Here is a 21,591-nt window from a genome sequence, read left to right as displayed (position 1 = left end):
CTGGCAAGAAAAAAACATGCAAGTCAAGAAATAGCTCCAGACAGCAGAATATCCATGCATCTACACAGTGGGCCAAAAACCTCTTAACACAGGTCCTACAACTGCAGACAAATGTTTGGTGGCAAAGCCTGGCTCCCAAGTACCAAAGGAAACTGTCTCTTATGTTATGATCAAGCACCTACTTGGAATCACCTATGTCAAGAAAAATAAAGAGTCTGGGGCTGTGGCTACAAAGACTGAAGTCCACGATTAGTGATGAAGGGCACTGGACAGTCTCTCACCTTGTTTACTGGAGACAGTTGATCCGACTGCAGGCACTGCAGCTATAATTCTCAAGTTAAATTTGGTGGTATTAGCAGCAGCTACAGAGAGCATGGCCTACAACTGTAAATTTAATAATGTTGAATAGAAACATTATCAGAGATTCCCAGCCTGGATATTTAGATGGTAAAAATTTCCAGAGATTACAATTTTGTGCCTGAACATGGTGTTTTTATTGTGCATGAATGCAAAAGCCGAAATTGTTCTAACTACACAAAACAGATTCTTAAGAAGTTCAGTTAATGTTGAAAGAGCTGATCATTTCAGAAACAAGAATCCTCTCCTTTCTGAGAAAACACCACTACCAGGGAGCTGCTCAGCCACAGGACTCCTTGACTCAGTTGCATTACATGCCCCTGACCCAAAAATTACTTTTCATCTTAGGGTGCATGGAACAATAATGTTTTACAGCTTTGAGCTCTCCTCAGCTTGAGGGAAGATAGCAGAGTGAAGGTACTGCCTGAGAGTGGGAATATTTGCTGTAAAACTCCCTGTCAGTGCAAGGACACACATCTTTCCTGTATTCTGTTTCTGGGACTCATCACTTTTTTCATCACTGAAGATTCAGCCTACACAGAAGGATGCACAGAACTTCCTCGTGTTGGCTTCAGGATCAGGCAGAGCCATACAATAGTATTCTGGAATTCCCGCAGAAACCTGGGAACTTTCCAGAATGCCAAACTCATTTGAAGACTGACTTTTTCTGGGATCCAGTGCTTGGATGTGATGACAAATCTCCCTGCAAAGTTGCAGCTCTGACCCACGTGTGCACATCCACTGTATTTCTGCTGAAGAGTGGCTTATGAAGAACGGGTGTTCAAAAGTCCTTCAAAAATCTTAGGAAAACTATGAAGAGGTGAAAGATGATCCCTCCAGGAAGACTGACACAGGAAACAAGCAACACCCTAGCCCAGGGGTTGGAGGGAAGGTGACCTGCAGTGAGTGGGTGAGGCTTTACCTGCCAGGGCATCCGGAGGGCTGAGCCTGTCTGCAGCATCATAGAACTCCTCCTCAGAACTGGTGTCACCAAAGCCCGGGGGCGGCTCCAAAATGAGGTCGCTCCCCTCTGCCGTCTGCTCTGTTCCACATGGCGCCTTTTCCTGGGCAGACCCATCTTTCCAAGGACTTCTTGGAGGGCTGTGACTGATGTTGCTCCTCTCCACGCTGCCTGCGGGGGATGTGCTGTAGCACAGGCTGTAATAGCCCATGGTGTTTCTCTCAGACAGCTTGGTCTCCAGCATGGGTGCACCAACGTCCTCCCCTCTCTGCTCAGAGGGGCTGTCTTCACACCCAGGCTCCTCCACATGTGGTACCTGCAAGAAACAGAAGTAGTCTCTGTTTTCTGCCCTGCTGGAGCCTCCTGCAGCACTAATGGGGAAGAAGCTCTTGTCTGAGCTGCTCATCTCCTGCACTGTTGGTGTGTAGAAGTGGAAGAACTCTGGCCTGGAGGAAGAGCAAGCTTCCAACTCATCTTCCTCTAGTGCATCCATAGAGTCACTGGAGCCACTTGTCTTAAATCCTCGACTCTCGGTGTTGGCTGAATCTGAAGCCTCAGATGTGCTGTCTGTTGCATTGCCACCCCCATCGCATTGGTCACTCCCTCCAGCTTGGGGCTTTATTCTGTCCTTCTCCAGGCTGTGGAGCTCTCCGAGCTCCTCCTTGTTGCACACAGGATGGGCACTGCTGTATGCTATAGGAGTGTCCAAGCAATGCTCTGAGGAGGAATCCAGCTCCCAGGAGTCTTCAGAGTCACTGCAGGTTCGAGATTCGTACCCTGGGATTTAAACACATCCATCAGCCTGTCCTTTGCTGTGGCAAGGAAGAACAGCCAGACAAGAGTTATGAACTTGTCTGCACAGCAGGGACTCAAAAATCCCAGAGAGCTCTGCCCTCACTTGCTCATCAGCAAACAAGGTGAAGATGCAATCTGACCTACAGGGCCGTAACCTGTCAGCGGAGGCTTGGTCCCTCCTGCCTGCTTTGCCTAGTTTTACTGCAGGGCAGTACCCAACGGAGCTGCAGAACAGCAGCCCGCTAACTCGTTGCCGAAAGCCTCAGTCTGCAACCCCTATGAGGCTGGAGTTACCCTGACAAGGGAGAGGGCAGCATGGCGAACAGATCCTCTCTCTCCTCGCTGACGGATGCCAGCAGAGGGGAAGTTGTTCAGGAAGTTGGTAAAAGAGCACAAGTGCTCAGTGACAGGTTTGCCATTTCGCCGACAGGCCCTCAGCCTTCACTTCTTGGGAAAAGCTGACAATTACTGCTGCTCTTCCCCTGCCTGACATGCCTGGGGTTGATGGAAACCTGGCACTGCCTGCACCAAGGCCAACAGTTTTAATAATTGGCCACTGCACACCCCTGGGCTACTGTTCTAGCATGATGCTATTCCCAGGAGGGAATAACACCTCTAATGCTGGAGGATCCACCCACTTTCTCCCCACCCCTTGGCAAAAAAATGGCTGGGTTTTTTTTAAACCTTCTTCAGCTGAGACACGGTGCAGTTGCTGTTTTTTCTCTCCCCAGGTAAATATGGAGACATTTGCATCCACGAACAGTCTGTAATAACCAATGATGAGGCAGACAAGATCTTTTGCACTGTTTGATTCCAGCAGCAGAGTCAGCAGCTTTTTTTTTTTTTTGGGGGGGGGGGGGGGCAGGGGGCGGGGGGGAGAAGACAGTAAAAAATGTTAGAATAAACAAATATTGCTTGTACCACAATCTCTAGGAACATGCTGCACACGGAAAAGACTCCCTCTCTCCCATACTGCCATCATTGCAGAGCACTCTGTTTTCACATGAGGCACAGAGAAAGAAGAGAAATTGTTTTTCTCGCTTTTTGTTTCTTTGATATGTCTCACTGATGGAGGACCGCAGGAAGAATCACCTTTCTTCAGTCATTTTGTATTCTTCCTACAAGCTTTCCCTTCTCACTCTGTTCTAAGCCTTTTGCACTGATGACACCACCAGCTAAATGTCAGATTTTGAGAAGAATAGATGGTGTGAATGACTCCCCGCCTTGTTCTCTGGCCCTGACACAGCCACACGCTGGCCATCAAGAAAGCATCGCTTACCTTCAGATCCTGCAGGTAGATTTTCACCATGCTCACTTTTTCAGACTCCTCCGTAAGCTCCACCCTGCTGATGTTTGCAAACTCTGCCAGACTTGTTATGATGTTGAGCTTATTATTGATAATCTGGCTCACCCCGTACTTGGCACCCACCAGCAAGGCAACGTATGATTCTCTGTCCTGTAGCTGTAGGGGGAGAGGTTAAATCTGTAGCCAAAATCTGAGCAGGAACCCATTTATCTGTGCTGGGCAGGGACTCTTCAGCCACCCGATCTTGTGTGGTATCTTTTAACACTGGACTCTCTTTACAGCTGGGCTGCAACCAGCTGCAAAGGGAGCCCCTCGTTACTTACAGGTTGTCAGGTCACCTGCTCCTGGCCATTCTCTTCTCTGGCTTGGGGACCGCCAGTTCCCCTGTGCCCTCAAGGCAGGTGGGCCCAGAGATGCACCAGCCATCTAGCAGATCCAAAGAGGTGGTCAGCAGCAGGTTGCTATCGGAAGTGTCACCTGGCAGGCTGCACCAGATGGACCTAGTGAGACCTACTGGAGCTGGCTAGAAACTTCAGGAAGGCACTTTTGGTTTTGGAAGAAATGTCAACACTTTGTTAGGATCGGACACTTAAAAAAATTAATTAATGCCCACATAATTTGGCAGAAATACTTCAATTTGCACACAAGTATAAACCTAGGCATTACTGCAACCCATCAGTAAGGTCCTCCTCTGGTACAGACTTACCTGCACTGCTCAGCTCTCTGCACAAAACAGCTTGTGGTCCACAGTTCAGTACAGATGAAAGTGGGAAAAGAGAAAAAAAAACCCAAGAAACCTCTTGTGAAAAGAGCAGTGTTCTCTTTTACAGTAAGGTTTGAGCGTGGCCAGTATCTTTTCAAGAGTTTTTGAAACCTCCCCAGATCTCTTAAGTACTTTACGACATACAAAATGTAGACAGAGCTCGTCTGAAGAGCAAGAGCCACAACTTTCAATTGGAAAAAATATGCATAATTATTGTGTAGGCTGGTATGTTATTCACTTCAATGGAACTATGCTGAGTTACCCCAGCAGAGTGCCTTACCCATATTTATCATGATGTCCCAGCACAGGGAAAAGTGGTGTGACTGGAGCTGGCTGAAATGGCATCACCAGAGCTAATGCTACATTTTCTATGAGCATCAAAGCAAAGACAGGGAAGGAGACTCAGTAAGAGGTTGCTAGTCTCACATCAACAGTCAGTTCAGAAAAATATTTAAACATTTCTGCTTTAGATAAGGTTTGCTTTGGTTAAGACATGATCCACCCACTGGTAAAGAAAAAGGGTTAAAAAAGCTTCTTGTGCCCTATCTTTGCAGTTATTGTCCAAGTACACTGCCATAAGAGATGCACAAAGCAAGGCAATAACAGTATGTCAAAACCAAATTACATAGGTAAACAGCACTCGTACCATCAGGGTGGCATTAAAGATCTTCCCATTGTACATCTTCAGGTCTCCCAGTATTTGCAAGTAGCTCAGGCGCACTTGGACTGCTGCGAGCATATGCTTCGTTTTGCAAGAGAAGAAATACTGTTTAGAAACATGACATGAATAAGGTTTGCCAGGTAGCCTGTAGGCCAGAAGATGTTCTTTTCACACAGGACTTAGTATTTGACCAACACATCTAGCTTGCTCTGGATAGGCAATAGATCTGTACAGGACCATCCCACACTACCACATTTGCCATCTGGCAACCCCACAAGCAAACTGCAATAGAACACACTCTGCAGGGAAATTGGGGTGCATGCACAGCACAGGAAGTTACAAGAGGAAAAGATAGGAGAAAAGCCCCAAGTGGTCCCATAGAGAGGAGACCCATGGAGGAAAGACATTGCCTCTTTGGCCCTGAGAGATGCTGCTGCCATCCTGGGAGGCACCTTGAACCCAGGGGACGCATACTACCTTCTGCCGAGGGTCCAGTAGCACCTGGTTCCGCTTCATGTGGTAGCTGATAGCTTTTTTGATATCCTTCCCTCTCATGTTTCGAAGCAAAGTTGGTGAGATGAAGTTTTCGATTCCCCAGTCCTTCCTGCCAGAAAGATGGGAAGGAAGCAAAGGGGGTCCCAGCTGTGCTGTCCGCCAGCAACACAGGAATGCACAGAAGGGCAGCTGGCCAGAGGCAGAGAAGGGCAAAGGCACCGTGCCAGTCCAGGTGCTGGTGTTACAGGGTGCTGTAACATGTCCAGATGGCTCATGCAACATGACTGCCTCACTCAAATTCACTTCTGTTTGCATCTGCTACTGGGTCAGGAGATAGGGTTGGACGAACACACACTTCCATGCAGAATACATGTTTTTACATGGTTATACAGGAGACAATCTACAAGCTTAGTCAGCATAATGGTCCCAATCTGTCCTTGCCACCCAGAGGATGAAGATTCTGTCTTCACATTCACTTTACTTTGGTTACAAGATTACTACTTTTTAACATCTCCAGTTCCCTAGGCCCAAAAATGTGGGCCATCTGTTCTGCTGAAGAGTTTATTCAGCCCAAGCATTAAATATCCAGGAATTAAGAATGCTGCAGTTGCCTGTAGTTGCTTCTCACTCTCCACTAACTGCACATGGTTCGGTATGTCTGGCTGTACGCAAGGAACCAGTGGTGTTTGCATGGGCTGGCAGAGCCTGAGTGGTGCAGTTACCACACAAATATCTGTTATTTAATGATTGGGTCATCACAAGTTCTTAAAGCAGGGTTGTTCTTTAGGGGAGGTGCACTGACATACAGCACAACACACCTGCTGCTTGCAAAAGCATTTTTCAGGATTTTTTTTGCATATCCCATTACTTCACAGGACCTATCACTTATACTGAAATTAGATATTTCTGATATAGTTGTGGTGGATTAAGAGATGTAAAGTGCTGGCTGTGTAAAGTACTCTCAACTACTGCATGCAAATCTTAGTATACTGGCAGGAGCAGCCTGGGTAACCATAACTATGTGAGAGATTTGCAATTTCATGTCCCTGCTCTAGCTACAGATCAGAACCTCCTTCTGCTTAGGGATGTGCCCAGGTGTTATACTGTCCATATCATTCAGGCAGCTCAGCAAGTTAAAGACAGGGAGGCTTGTGAAGCCACCTTGCCCTGCAATGACTGGCACAACTAGGAGACTGCAGTCTCTTTGGGTCAGAGACAGTCTTCTATCCAGACCTAAAGACTGGGCAAACATAGAGCTGATGCCAGTTTTAGTTGGCTCCTTATTTTGCCAGGCTTAGTCACAACATAACACAGGAATCTGTGAACTTACTCAATGTATTTCAAGGATACTTTCTGTGGCTGAGCACAAGCATAGATCCTCTCCTGTATGTGCAGAGCAGCCAGGCGTAATGCCACACTGCATTTCATTTCCACAGCAAATCTTTCCTGAAGCACATCACTGCAGCTCTGGAACAAACAGAGCTGAGTTAGCATGGTGATGGGAGGTCAAGAAGTCATCAGGATAAGAGCTCTGATATGACTACTGTGTGTCAAATAAAGGGAGTCACCCAGCTCATTTCAATCTCATTCTGGTAAAAAGCCAAGCATATAAGTTGATTTAAGAATTTAAGGCAAAATGAATCCAAATGCTCTGTTCTTAAGTGCTCTGCATTTCGTGTTCATGTAATTGAACTGGCCTGAAGTATGCTTTGGTTTAAAGCAGAAATGAGAATTGGGTGAGAAGAGATCCTGAAGCATGGAATGCCTCGATTTCACCTGCAGGTAGAGATATTCGAAGGCTATTGGGTCTTCCTGCAGGAGGTCTAAGGGATCCTTTGGGACAAAGCAAACTCTGAAGAGGCACCGGTAGTCGTGAGATTCTCTTTTTTGGACCACCTGCAACAGACAAACAGCATCATGCCACAACTACTGCTGTAGTCCCCCCCTTCATGAATGCATAGTAGGCCTCTGGCTTGTACGAAATCACAGAAATCATCTAAAGCTACTGCCAAGTGGGATGGCTGCAGATTAACCATTGTCCTTAGCAAATACAAGGAGACATTGCTAGTGTTTGTAATTTTATCTTTGATTCTTCTTCTGGTTATTCCTTCTCCCTGTGGTAGCTTGGAAGTCCTTTGACAGCAAAACTTTGATAAATATCCGTTGATCTCATATACTTGCAGTATTACCAGGACAGAGGCTTCAAGGCAGAGGAAGGGGCAAGCTTCTCTGCTTTTAAGTTCAGTCATAAGATACAGCAGCCCTAAACAGACACTTGGATCATCATCATAATGTCAGTACAATGTTAAGACCCCTGGGTTGTATATTAGCATATTTTATTCTGGGTGAATCCCATACAAGCTCATCAAGTGAAACAAAGCAGAAATTCTCAGGCACATGTGGTCAGTGGTTGGACGGTGTTAGCTACTGAACCTCTCTGCATCACAGTGGATCACCAACAAGTCAACAGCATGGAGATAAGACTCCCAAGTAGGCACATTCTCACAAATTAGATTAATCGAGAATTACTAACAGAGCTAACCTCATGTTTGCAGGATACAACTTTTGATTTAGAATTTAATCAAAGTGGCACCTGGCTGGGTTAACTCTCTGACTACCTAGGGAACTGTAAATAGCTGGGTATGCAGCTATCTTAAGACGGTCTCAAATAGTCATCTGTAGATATCAGGTGGCAAAAAGCATGCTCATGTGCGATTGCTCTACACCGTTCAAGCAATAACAGCCCATGGGTATTTCTCTGTGGGCTCTCTAAATGAAGCGAGACACTTCTGAAAGCACCACTTCTCCAGGGGCTCTGATAAATGCAGTGGTAACACATGCAACAGGCAGAGAGAAGAGGACAGCATCTCCGAAGATGGGGCCCAGCTCACTCCCTGTTGTGACACCTGCAGAGCTAAGCTCTCCCTGCACCTCCCTGGCCACAATTCATTGGTGCTGGTGGCCCACCCCAGCACGTCTGCAGGGGCATGTGAGTGGCTCTTCTCACCTGCTCAATGAGCTCCTCCTCATGCAGCAAGTGGATCTTTGCCACGTTGTACTGCTCCTCTAGAGCGAGGGCAAAGTGTGCGATGCTCCGGATGGAGAGCTTCTCCTTCAAGGTGAGAACAATGTCCTGGGAAGGAAAGGCACATAGATGGTCAAACAGAATTTAGACACAGTTGCTGAGCACTGCTAGCACACCACATGAATGTGGATGATCCTAGCCTGCCGCTGGCAGCCGTGTGGGACAGCACTGAAAGGGCAGTGGCCAGACACAAAATTCTCTGCAGCCAAGAACATGCTTGGTGCTGCAACACAGAATGAACTTTTTAGTGCTGTTTCACAGGAAACCAGTGCCTATATGATATACTGCCTTTCCCTCTTCAGTGACAACTTCTGAACACATTGACCTGGACAGACCACAGAGGTCTCAAGGTTAGAGAAAACCTGCAAGTTCATCAGAAGTGGAGGTACAGGAGATGGCAACCTCTTCGGGACACCAAGCACAAGCTTGGCAGTTAGCTGCTGTGCTATCCCAGCTGGACATCTGAGCAATAAAAGCATATGCCAGCCAGGCAGTTAGCAGGACGGTGGTCAGAGCCACCCGTGTCCACTGATGCCAGCCAGCTGGTACGGAAGGGAGCCAAGGGAACTGCAGGGGAAGCACAGATAAAGGGAGGTCAACACATTTCAGTAGATCAGGAGGACAAGGTAGGGAAACTGCAGCTCGCTGTGGTAAGAGTGCAGTAAGATGCAAACTTCAAGGTTTAATAGGCATCAAATCCATTTCCTAGAGTTGCATGTCCTGGGCTGCTTCATGCTGAAAATTTTGGCCTTACAGTTTTTAGTTTGGTGGTGTTGGAACACTTTCTGTCACCCTTGATCCAAATGTTTGCTGTTACCCATTCTAGCTTTCTAGAACTCTATGACACTTTTTGAAGAAACTAGAAAGAACTGGTGAAAAACACTTCTCCCCACCAATAAACAAGAATTTGAAAGCATAACTGTGAAAATCTTACCAAATTTGACTGAAACTGATGTTTCAGTTGTATGGAGAATTCTGTTGGAATACTAAGTGTCATGGAAATAGCTGGGTTTATTTTTGGCAAACAGAAAAAAAAAAAAAGCCTTGACAGTACAAATGGAAAGACAACTCCTTTGACTCACTCAACCCTCTTGAAGTAAGCATAAATGTTTGACTCATCTCAGTTTTAAGCAACGATCTCTCAAACAACAGGAACTTTTGAAAACAGCTAATGTAGGAGGCTTTTTACCCATTTGAGTGTTTCTGTGAGGATGCTGGTTAAGGGTTGCACTCAACTCCAGCAGGGAAAAATTTGTTCCAGGTCAGAGTTGAGCAACTCAAGTCAAACATGAAGAGCTAGCTAATCCATCTTTTAGAAGCTAATCCCTTGCAGGTGGGCATTCAAATCTCTCTTTACAACTCATCTCCCCTTTCCTTACTACCTCCTTGCTTTATTTCATCATTTTCTTTTTCTCTTATCTGCAAGTCACAAGACTTGCAGAGACTTACTTGCATGAGAGACCACAACAGTTTTGTGAAGTTTGGATGAACTAGACAATAAACTCCTTTTTGAGGAACATTTTCAGTGCATTATAAATAATATCTCCTTGCTTTTCCCCTTAATATTTTTTCAGCCTGATAACTCCAGAATGTCTGTCTGTCATGCATCTTTTCCACAGTAACTGCACTGCTGCAGGACTTCATATATCCTTTAAAGAAATTATGGCCTCCAATCACTGTGCACAGGCAAATCTTATTAACTCCAACATAAATACTGAGCAGCTCTAAAGATCAGGCTAGAAAAACTTAAAAGTTTGTAAGCCTATGTCTAAACATGGCAATTATGGGAAGTGCTAGATTAATGGCTCTGGAGAGCAGCGCCTTGTGTGATGAGAATGATGGTAACTTGTCTATAATGCCTCCAAGCACAAGTGATCCTAGGGAGGTGCTACTGCTTTTCCATCTCAAGGGGTTAATCAGTTTTCATGTCTCCACAGGGAAACGTTTTCACCAGTGCAGAAATGAGGCTGGAACATGGACAGGCACTTTAAGTAACAACTGGCACAATTGCACTTGCTGAGTTCACATGATATCCAAACCTGGACTCCGCTGTCCAGGTCCTAAGCCAGGAAGTCTTGTTCTCCCTCTCAGGGATGCACGTTGTCACTGCTACATTAAACAACCTCCTCTGTATTCTGCCACATGGTTTCCAAGGAAAGCAAGGTTTGTGCAGACAGCTGCTGATCTGCCAGTCCCCCAGCAACCTGCCCTCTTGCCCTACTTCAATCACACTTCACGAAGCTGTAGTGGTCTCATCACCAAGTTTCCACAAGTTCTGTGAAAACTGGCTGCTGAGAAGAAAACAGAGATGAACCAAAGCAACGCCTCCTCTGTAGGAAGGGCGTGGAAAATCCACATGCTCAACATCAGTCGGCAATCCAGTCCCACTAGCTGGCCAAAACAACCAAGAGGTCGCAAGTTCCACTGCATGCACGTTTGCTACTGGATTGAATTCAGGTGGTGGGAAAGAAGACAGACAAACAAGCATCATTACCTTCACAGTAGTGCTCATCTCAAACCTGAAAGCCTTCGTCTGTCCATTTTCCAAGTACACCTTGAGAACGTTGGGCATACAAAGAAGAGAATTCCCCTGCAGAACAAAAGCAACAGCACTAATCATTGGACATTAAGCCTCTGGGCACTAGGCTGCTCTGCCTGACACAGCACATCCTGGTATAAATGAAAATCTTTCTCTGCTTCTGCAATCCTCTTTTGCGGCACCAAGCTTTATTCCCTGATTATGCTTCTGGCACAGAAGGGAAAGAGAGCATAACAAATGCCTTTACCATAAACTCCAGCCAGTGGAAGATCGGCATATGGCCCAGTTATGCCCACTGTTCAGTTCCCACGTGGCACAGGAAGATCTGGCAGGTACTGAAAGCTGAGAGCCATCCTCCCTGCTCATTACCAGAAAAGCAGTGATGTCTGATGGAAAAGACATCTTCCCATTACCGAGCACCAGGCAGCACTAATCCCCACACTGACACTTTCCCACTGGCAGCAGCCATGATTTCAAGAGCTACCCAAACCCTCCATGCTACCATGAATAGATCTTGCACACCATGGGAAGGCTGTAGGATTCAGCTAAACATGCAGTGGTACTCTTGTTGAGCATTCCCCTAAAATTTGTGACTCTGGGGCTTCCCAAACAGGAGATGATGTCACCAGAGTTTGCTGAGATACGTCTCAAATGCATTAGACAAGGCAATGACTCCCATAGCAAAAGCGCCTCCATTGGGTGCTCTGAGAAGGGTTTGGGAACTTGGCCTCTGTCCTCCGGGGCTGTCTCGAGCTGCACCTTTCAGCCTTCCACCTTACTCCTTTAGTAGAGCTCATTTGCACCTTCCTTCTTTTCAGCCTTATTCTTCTTGTTGTTCAGTGCTGAGGTTTACTCCTCCACCCTTCGACTTCCCATTCAGCATTTTTTTTCTTACGTTCTTGGGCCAACGTGTTCCTCCAATCTTAAGAGTTTATCTACTTGTCATGACAATCTTAAGATTGAGAACGGCATTTCTAAGATGATCTCCCCTGTTTCATTTGCTGTGCAACACCTTATAAATCTCAGAACCTTGGTCCCTCTTAATAGAGAGCCCATATACCCTGGAAGTACTACCAGAACAAACACTTCTGAATCTTGTTCCTTGTTCCTCCACTCCCTGTTTTGTGGGGTTCAAGCTGCCTACAGTCATCGCTGAGAAAAAAGAGTGAACATTGCCACTATTCCTGAGCCCAAGCTCTAACTCCTTTGTGCTAAGTAGCACAAACACATCACATCTTTGACAGGCTTTGGGTCCTCCATCAATTTCAGAAAAGCAATGTTGGTTTACACCAACTGCACATTTTCTCTGGTAGCTCCTGCAGGCGCAGGTTATCATATGAATGGGGCCTTGTACAGCCTGCACACAGCAGAACTTGAAATCTATATATAGAAAGTCATATACAAGTTAAGTATCACCACTCTCCTAGTCAGACCCAATGAGCTGGCCAGAACACCCAGATGAGATTTCTCTCCTTTTATGCAGGCTCTAATAGACCACTATGAATTAATTCTGAAAGCTTCTGCTGTGGCTTAAGTAGTTGTACCCCTCCTGTTTTGTCTGGTGCAAGGTTGATTTACTCCATGTTACAGCTAGGCCCACGGCTTCTAATAATACACAGACTGATGCTGACCTGAGGATCCTGAGGGACCTGTCTCTTGCATATCATTCAGTTATATGGAAACCCATAAGAAGTTCACAACAGAAAATGGAGGCTGGATAGCATCGAGAGTTATTAACAATTTATGTTCCCAAACTGGAGTTTCAGGTTTCAGCTGCAGAAGGCAGCCTCTGGGTTCCTTCCAGTTGCCACAAAGATCATTTAGCAATGCTCCATTAAGGTGACAAGAGTAGTACATTTACTGAAACAGGAGGCTTTGCAGTTTTCCAGGGCGTAATGCCCATTTTGGCTGTCTTAATACATCAATCCGATGAAAGAAGAGCAGCTCTAAAACACTCAAGCAGAGCAGCTGCTCTCTATGGTGAATAGTGCTTTTCCAGAAAGAAGTCATAAATATGCAACAAATTTATTTGCTCTTCCTTTGTGCTAATATGTTACTGCTCAAAACAGGGTCTGTATGCAACTGGTGATAAGGGAAGCTAACACCAGTGGGACCTCAACACCCAAATGAATTTCTCTCACCTTTACGTTCTCATTAAATGAATGGCAAACTATATATTAATTGTGTCCCTCCTCTGCACTCGCAAAGGTATGATTAACCTAGTCTGGCAGAATATTGATAGAGGCTTTGTACGAAGTGCAGAGTACAGCATCCCCTCCAGAAGTCCACCTTCAGACCTCTCAAAACCTACCTTGGAATCAGTAAGTGAATGGCACAGATCTGAGACCTCCATGCACTGCAACACCAGTGCCCAGCCTCTGGCTGAAACAGCTCCATGGAAGCTCCCAAGCAGATACTAGTGTGAACCTCCAGCTATAAGAAAAAGCAGAGACTGCTGGCATTTTCAAGTCTGGCTGTATCGCACAGCCAGCCTTGCCCAAGGCCTCTCAGTCACCTCTGCCTGGGACCACTTCCAGAGCATATCCTCCTCTTCCCTATTCCCTGCCTTGTGAGCTCTGTGGCCTGTGTGTCACGTCTCCCAACCACATGAGGTGTCCAGTACCTGGCTTCTGTGTCAGGAAGGGTGGCCCAGCTGCCATAATGCTCAGGCAGGATCCCACGCAGACCTGTCATTAAGATCTGAGGGACGTGAACACAGCCCTTGGTAGAGCAGAGATGAGCCTTTTAGCAGCTCCAGCACATCTGGCAACAACTCGGCAGGAAGGAAAGGATCCCTGAGTTTAGAGAGACTTACTGGCAAACGTGTCAGCAGTCACACCTGACCCTCTCCTGCTCTGGAGAGCAGGCCAGAGAAGGAGAAGGAATACTGATAAGCCTGGAGTCAGGCACAGGTGCCAAAGCATTTGCACTGTGCTTGTCTAAAGGCTGGTGACATCCATGGCACCTCTGGCTGCACCTCTGCCCTGGTGCAGAAGGAAAGAGGAAATGCCTGACACAGGGAAGGCTCTGCCTGAGCTGGGTCAGGAAAGCTCCCTACCACCAGAGATGGGAAACAAGAGACAGCCTAGAAGAGAAGAAGAAAAGGGCCTAGTGGCTGGTTTATCATCACTCCAAAGTGCAAAGAAGCAAGATTTGGTCAGACATCAACAACTGAACAGCACTAATGAGTAGGGGACAAGTCGGGGGGATTTTGACCACTGAAATTTTTCATTCCAACGGGAAAAAGGAAAACTCGACAGAGTTAAAGACTCCCAATCGACCCCAGTCCATCCCAACCACACTGAGCTTAGTAAGTTAAGCAGGAAGACAAAGGAAACATTTAAGAGCTGTTTGCACTTCAGGAAAGCTACAAGTGTTCTCACTGCTTGTCCTTTTCTGGCAGACCCATATCTACCCAGCTCATTTGTCATCAGTGCTAGAAACCCTGTGATAAATTCGCAGCATTCCTCCATTAAACTGTGATCTTGTTTCACATAAGAACAGATTGGCTCAGCTTACAGACTGTCTATTATGGAGGCAGCTGTGAATGCTCTGTGGAAACCCTCTGCAAGGATATGAAACACAACAAGCTGTCACCCTATCAGCTAGAGAATTTACGTCAAATTTAACAGCTAAGTCACCAGTACCAAACTCTCTGAACACAATGCTACCTGAACACTGCTGAAGGCCAGGAAGAGATACCCAAGCTGCTTTGGCAGCAAATAACCCTGGCGTGGACAGTAGGATTCACCCATCATCTTTAGGGCTAGGTTAGTGTCGTGCCCAAACTTAAGTCTAGGTTTACTATGGAGAGATCAGCACCTCAGGAGATGACTACTACATCCCACAGCTGTGTAATGCTGGTTTAAAGTTTACCTGATGGTAAAAGGACAAAAGTATTACATGCAGGTATTTTCCATTAGTCTAAGTAAGTAAATCAAAGATAAAACCCTCCGGAGATGCCAGCGCTTCCCCCTGATCACCAGTGAGCCTAGGAAACAAGTTGGGAGCAGATGCCTGGATGCATATCCAGGGCAGATTAGGACAGTGAGGATGCAGCTACTCTGTAGGTCCTAGCCATGCTAACCCAGCCCAGCATCTGTCCGCAGGAGAGACTCATTTCTTCCCACCATGCAGTGCCCACGGCGCCCGTCTGCAGCCATGCCCCACTGACCTGTGTGTGTCCATTCACCAGCACTTCCTCTGCGAACCGTACTTTCACGGGATTTGTTTTTAGCCTTGCCCTCTTCTCTGCAGTAAGAAACGATGACTTAGGCCCGCCCTGAAAAGATAACAGGACTCGGTTGGCAGCTCAGCCTGTTGCGGTTGCATACAAGAGGCAGAGGCCCACGGTACGGGCAGGGGTGCAATCACAGCCCGTGCTGAAGCTGCTCACACCACGCTGCCCGCACTTACAGGAACAGGCGCTGTTGGGACTCTCTCAGCCTCCAGGTTTGCTACAGGCCTTTTTGACCTACCTGGGCTGTTGCTGCCTTCTCAACCCAAACCCAGCTGTCCAACAAGTGGACACACGTCCAACAGATGCTGTACACACGCCTAATTTCACTGCACTTTAACCAGTTACTCTGTTAAGGCATCTCCCCAACTCCTGCAATGAAGCCAGGATCCTGCAGAACAACTGTTAATCTACCACCAGCTGGCCTGTAGTGGGGCTACACAGTACCATAAACCAACACATGCAGAGTGCCTTGCAGTGATGGACAAAGCCCCCTGTCAGCGTATCACAAGAACACAGCTGTGTATGCAGCACTTCCCAGCTCAGCTGGGGTTTATAGAGCATACTCTCATATTGCAAATGTTTAACGAAACTGCCAACTTGACTTCATTGCATAACCATGCCTTCACCGTGACAGGGTCCTACCAAGCTCACAAGACACCACATGAGCCTAGGAACCACTGAGTTCTCGTGCCCAGATATCCTGCTCTTGTAGAGCATGATATTCCCTAAGAAGAACAGAGCAGTATCCCTCTATCCTCCTACACAACTTTGAGGTAGACCAAGTCCTACACTCTTGCCAGAGGCGCAGGTGCCTCCCAACCTGCCACATCCCATCTTGCCCCGAGGACATTTGGCAAGGATGGAGGAAGGGAGGCAGGCTGGAGTCTGTGCCCAGGCAGCAAGCCCTCCCAGAGTCTGCCGGGCTGTATGGAGCATCACGCCCCGCAACTGTCCTGAGGAGGGCCAAGGCCTCCCACATCCCTTTTAGTGTGGCCAGAGCAGCCCCGGCAGAGGGTCTGGTATCCGTCGATGGGAGGCGTTACCTCTCAGCTCTAAGCACAGCTGCCTTCAGAGTGGGGCAAGAGCCAACCCCAAACCCAAGATCAGCCTTGGCTGTATTTGGAGGTGTCCTTAAAGTGACCTGCAAAGGAAAAAACAAAAATGGGTTCGTGCCCCATTTGCTTCTCAACGATGCATGAAGGCCTGTGAAGGATGTTCCAAATCCCGTGAAGGGTTTTCCAAATCCTTTTCTCTCTGAAAAGCCATTGCATTTTTCCCCTTTCGGCAGGCATTCAGGTCTTGCATAACTGACTCTCATTTTTTCCTTGATCTCCAGAGCCCAATCAAGCACTGGCAAGATTGACAGCCAATGTACTAGGCAAGGGAGATCACATTAACAAGAAGGAAGCTACTGTTCAGTGGCTTTGCTTAAAGCCTTTCTGGTTACTTTGGCTTTGTGCACATATGTTGAATGCCAACTCCTGGGAAACTTTGGGCAGGAAAAATATATTTAAGAGATTTTCTCTTTAATGTACCTTTACTGAATGGCCAAGAAACCTCATGACCTTAAGCCTGAGAACTCCAGTAACTCTTTAGAAGGAATCATCATTCTTGTTTCTAAGAATAAATCAAAATAAAAAAAACCTCCCAACAAACGAAAAACACTCCCAAAGTGCTTTCCAGGGTGGGGGGCGGTGGGGAAATCCCCCTCAGGCCACTTCCATACATCACAAGAAGCCAAAAAGCACACAAACCCAATTTTGTCCTTGCTTTGCAGCTCAGCTTTTACACACCCTGAAATCCAAGTGGATAAACACATCATGCTGGCAGTGCATGCCTTCTGGGGAATTTTATGCTACAGGAATGGGCAATCAGCACCAAAGTTTCGTACTAAAACTTTGCTTCTGTTCCCAAAGTATGATCCGCACCCAGGTCCCAGCCCTTAACCAGACGGAGCCTGGAGAAAAAGGGATACGTTTTTCCAGCACTCAGAAAGGAAAACCTTAAGAGCTTCCAAGGAGCACCTCGGGCAGATGCTGGGCCTGCAGCCTTGGCACCATGTCCGGGGGGGGGTCCCCATGGCCCAGACTTGGGGAGCGCTCCAGGCTGTTCTCGGTGGGCTGGCCACAGCTTGCTGAGGAGACCTGCCTGCATTCCAGTCACCATGGCCTCCCAGCCCCCGTGGAGCCTGACGGACCCTCACAGCTCCTGACGGAGCCTCCCGCTCCAGGGACCACGGGCTCAAACCACCCAGCGAGCCTCTCCGCGTGGCAGGCTCTGCACCCAGGGCAGCTGTGAGGAGTTACCACCGATTCTCCCCAAAAACCTCCTCAAAAGGCCGCGAGCGAAAGCAGATGGACCCTCGCGGCTCCCCCTCATCGCTTCAGTCAGGCCCTCGCGTCCTGCGTGCCAGCCCAGCCGCCCCACCTTCCCTGCGGGCCACGCTGCCGGCCGCGGCCGTCTGGGGCAGCGGTGCTGGGAGTGCCGAGAGTGCTGAAGAAAGGCCATTTACCGACGTGCAGCGCAGGACGGTTAGGAGGAGCTCGTCGCCGGCCTCCCTGAAACAGAGACACGCAGTCAGCCAGGCTCAGCAGCCCCCCGCGCCTTCCTCCCCAGCGCCGCAGCTGGCGGCACCAGCATTCGGCCCCTCCGCCTCCCCCGTGAGGGAAGGGGTCTCAGCCCGCCAAGCGCCGACACGGCAGGAGAAAGCGGGGCAAACCCCACTCTCCTGGGCTGCTGGGCCCTTCAGCCGCAGGGCGGACCCGTCCCCCGTGGGGCAGGCCCCCACCGAGCGCACCAAGGTCGTCCTCCTCTGTGGTGAGTGGGGGGGCCAGCCCCAGGCGGCCATTGCACCTTTGCAACCCTTGGTGAGACCCAGTCCCCGCGCCTCTCCTCTCAGCCCTCCGCCGCCTCATCCCCGCAGGCCGTGCGGGACCACACCTGATGAGATCAGCTGCTCGTTTGACAGACATGTCGTCCACCGCTGTGGAGTTTATCAGGAGGAGCTGGTCGCCCGGCTGCAGTTTCCCTTCAGCGGTGCTCCCTGCGGGCAACCGGCACGTTGTTAGTTCACCACGCCAGCAGACCTCCTCCCGCCGGGGACGCGAGCTGCGAGCTGCTCTTCCCACCCGGCTCCCCCTTTGCCTCAGCAGCTGCCTCTGGATGGCAAAATAAAAAGGGGCCGAAGGATGTGGGGTGACGGTGCCAGCTGGGCTACCGCTGCCTCTGTCCATGCCGCCTCGCCCGGGCCATCCTCTGGCCCCACAAGCGGCTCCCGCGCCACGGAAAAATCACTCCTGTGCGTGTCTTCTCCCTCGTCAGAGCCCACCACACGGTCCTCGGACAACCGCCCTCCTGGGGTGCAGCAGAAGGGCTCACAGGGTCTCGCAAAACCACCGGAGGACTGCGGGCTAGCCTTGCCCTTCACCTGCCTGCAAGCCCGCAGAGGCCTCCAGTTAGCTGCTACGGCACGGCATTCCCTCTCTGAGGGGTCTGCACCCAGTGGGTTACATCCCGGCGGCTGAGCATATACGGCGCACAAGCCAGGGCTTGGCACTCCCGGCATGCTGCCGTGCAGACCAAGGTGCTGCAGCTGTCCTTGGGAGACGTGGGATGGATTCCCAGCATGGTGAGTCCCCTCTGCAACCCAGGAGAGCACGGAGAAGGTCTCCTTAACCACGCCGTCTGCTGGGAGGACCCACAACAAGGGAAGAAGATGGTTTCTGAGCTTTGCTTTCCAGGAGAGTAGCAGCCGCAGGATCCAAGGGGCTTAGCAGCAGGTGGACCTCTGGTCTGAGGAGGAGTGTGCATGCAACCCCCAGCTCCACCACAGCCAGCCTGCTGGCCGAGGCACACTATTGAATTTCTCTGCCAGACAGGTTTGCCCATGCACCCACCTAGCACCTGCCTCCTGTCCCTCAAGGGAGACCCTGGTGTCAGGTAGCATACATGAAAGGCAAAAACAAAGACAATCATTTGAAATTAAACACGGGGCTTTTAGCCATGGGCTCCCACAGCAAAGGACAGGAATTAAGGGGACAGGTTTCTTTGTGCCTCAGTTTTAATAAAGTGTTGATTCTCTCTGATTAGGAAAAAAGAAAAGCTAGGTAACAGAAAACCTCCTTCCCCACTTCTTAGACCCCAAGACTCAGCTAATTTAGCCACATTTCACATGGGAAGGGGCATAGAGAAAATTTCACTCAAAAGCACTGTAAAAGGACAGAGACCATACTGCAGTGCCTTTATGCTAAACATCCCGCAAGCAAGAGCACTTGGACAGGCAGATGGGGGATGCCACAGCCCACGTGGGTGGCCAGAGGCAGAGCCCAGGCCAGCCCTCCAGGCACCCTCCCCACAATACCTACTTGCCCAGCTTGGGCATAGTCTTTCTCTGGCTGTCACCCTCACACCAACAGGTAAAAAGCAGGCATGTTTGTGTACCCGTTAAAAAAATAAAAGGTAAATAAAAACAGATTCACAGTTTTTTATTCAAAAACCCCAAGCCACCTTAAAAACAGAGTTATATCCCTCCCTTTTATAACTGGAAGAGTTGATCTGCTTGACTGAAGCGGAATTTCACCTGGGCTGCATGTAACTACTAGCAGTGATCCTCTCTGCATTACAGGGCTGTAAGCCCAGAGAGCATTTTCAACAACAGATCACCAGGGCCACTGCAGAATAAGAACTCTAAGATTAGATGAAATTCTTCCTTTGCATTTCAGATAAAACACCAGAAAGAACTTTGCTTTGAAGCAGCTCTTTGCATCCCTGAAGGTCAGCTGTGTCCAAGTGCAGGCAAAGGATTAGCAGTGAAGCTGCCACTGGCTTAGATTTCTTCCATGCCATCAGAATCAGGTGGAAGTTCAAGCACTCTGCACGCCACAGGAACACAGGCTTTTGCTCTCAGTATTCAAGGATCATGTGCCAACCAGAGGTACCTGAGAAACTCATAAATACCTGGCAGGAGTTTATCACTAAGGCCATCTGGGACAGTTCAGGCTTCTGACAGCTGTGATTGTAGGGAGAAGGAAACAGTGCTTACCTGCAGTGACAGATGCAATCGTAAGAGGAAGGTTTGGACAAATCTCAAAGCCGTAGTGATGGAGGACCAAATCTTTGTATACTGTGACAGTAAGTTTGACACGGCTGGCAGGCTGGCCACTGCCATCACTGGTGCTGTCTGTCACAGACACTCTGCCCCTGTGAGACGAGAAGCTGGTGATTAAGATATAGTCGGAAGATACTTTATCGAAGGGGCATAGAATCACACACATACACACACCCCCACATTCAGTGGGCTGCACCAGTACACAGAGAGGCCAGCACTTCTCTGGGTAGCCATGGGTGGCTCTGCACTGTGCAGGCAGTAGTGATCCACCAGGCTGCACAGAAAGCTGAAGACATCAGACCAGTGGCACCAGCTGGTTGTAACCACAACTCTTTCAGCCACCCCAGCCCAGCAGTCACACGGGGAGAGAACTCCAGGTGTGCCCCGCAGCAAGCCCTGACCTCCACAGGTCACAGCGACACCTTTATCAAGCAAGGCCGTGAGAGAATTTACAGCTCTCTGCTTCAGCCAGGATCCAATACAGCTTAATTTTGATTCACAGACCTTAGGAAAGTGAAACAGCTGTGGGCCAGGGTCCCTTGTAAATGCAACCCAGTCTTGCTCTAAAAAGATGGGCAAATAGCAAGACACTAAGAGAAGTACAACCCCATCTTCAAGAAAAGCACATTTCACATTGAGCAGTATTGTATTTCTGCATATGTGGCTCACAAAACCAGAATGGGTGAAAGGAGGAACATTGGTCCCTGGAAACAAAGGGGGGTGCTTAAAAACAGTTTTTTCTAGGGACCACTGTATGCAAATTTCCTAAGAACAACTGAAACAATGAGTAAGATCTGCAACCTGTGACTGCCTCTGTTTGTTGCAAACAAGCTTGTGCTGTCTCTAATCAAAGGTGATGACCAGATATTCCTTTCACAAAAAACATGTTTACCTGGATGCACCATCCCGAGAGCGATGAAGCCATTTTGCTACCATTTGCTCTATTCTACATGCTTTGCGTGTTTGGATTAAGTTAGTCTCCAAATCTTCCATTTACCTGAAAGTGACAGAAATCACAGGAAAACAGAATGATAAAAGATTGAGGAAACCTAGACACTGTTCAGAGTTACCAACACCAATTCACAACTCTTTTGTAATGAAGAGATTCATTGGCACCTTGGGAAGACTATGTGCTTTAACAGAGGATGTTAACATCTGTAATGCTTACTATGATTCTTCCTGCCCATCCAGTCTCCCCTGCCTGGTGCTTTTGGTTAGTCCATGTTGGTGGTCATACTGCATTAACTTCTCATGACAGAGAATAACCCAGTAACCTCTGAAT

The 21,591-nt window shown here is 48.4% G+C and overlaps 1 protein-coding gene across 5 annotated transcripts in view; it reads right to left on the bottom strand.

Annotated features, from left to right (window-relative positions):
- The window catches only part of FRMPD1 (FERM and PDZ domain containing 1), a 46,116-nt gene that overhangs the window by 5,137 nt on the left and 19,388 nt on the right, over positions 1-21,591 (bottom strand). For 4 of the 5 annotated variants that reach the window (XM_030003833.1, XM_030003836.1, XM_030003835.1 and 1 more), the window contains 14 exons: positions 21,202-21,306; positions 20,244-20,401; positions 18,143-18,245; positions 17,715-17,760; positions 15,137-15,244; positions 10,918-11,013; positions 8,346-8,471; positions 7,115-7,234; positions 6,669-6,805; positions 5,321-5,447; positions 4,829-4,948; positions 3,393-3,575; positions 2,798-2,945; positions 1,280-2,095 (listed from right to left, as the gene is read on the bottom strand). In XM_030003833.1, coding sequence (XP_029859693.1) covers positions 1,280-2,095; positions 2,798-2,945; positions 3,393-3,575; positions 4,829-4,948; positions 5,321-5,447; positions 6,669-6,805; positions 7,115-7,234; positions 8,346-8,471; positions 10,918-11,013; positions 15,137-15,244; positions 17,715-17,760; positions 18,143-18,245; positions 20,244-20,401; positions 21,202-21,302 — 2,389 coding nt within the window. In that variant the 5' untranslated portion in view covers positions 21,303-21,306. The remainder of the gene's footprint in view (positions 1-1,279; positions 2,096-2,797; positions 2,946-3,392; positions 3,576-4,828; positions 4,949-5,320; positions 5,448-6,668; positions 6,806-7,114; positions 7,235-8,345; positions 8,472-10,917; positions 11,014-15,136; positions 15,245-17,714; positions 17,761-18,142; positions 18,246-20,243; positions 20,402-21,201; positions 21,307-21,591) is intronic. The other variant, XM_030003838.1, reaches the window with a different exon arrangement.

The sequence above is a fragment of the Aquila chrysaetos genome, chromosome Z (genome assembly GCF_900496995.4).
Source record: "Aquila chrysaetos chrysaetos chromosome Z, bAquChr1.4, whole genome shotgun sequence".
Taxonomy (NCBI): Eukaryota; Metazoa; Chordata; class Aves; order Accipitriformes; family Accipitridae; genus Aquila; species Aquila chrysaetos.
This window is presented reverse-complemented; position numbering and strand designations above follow the sequence as displayed.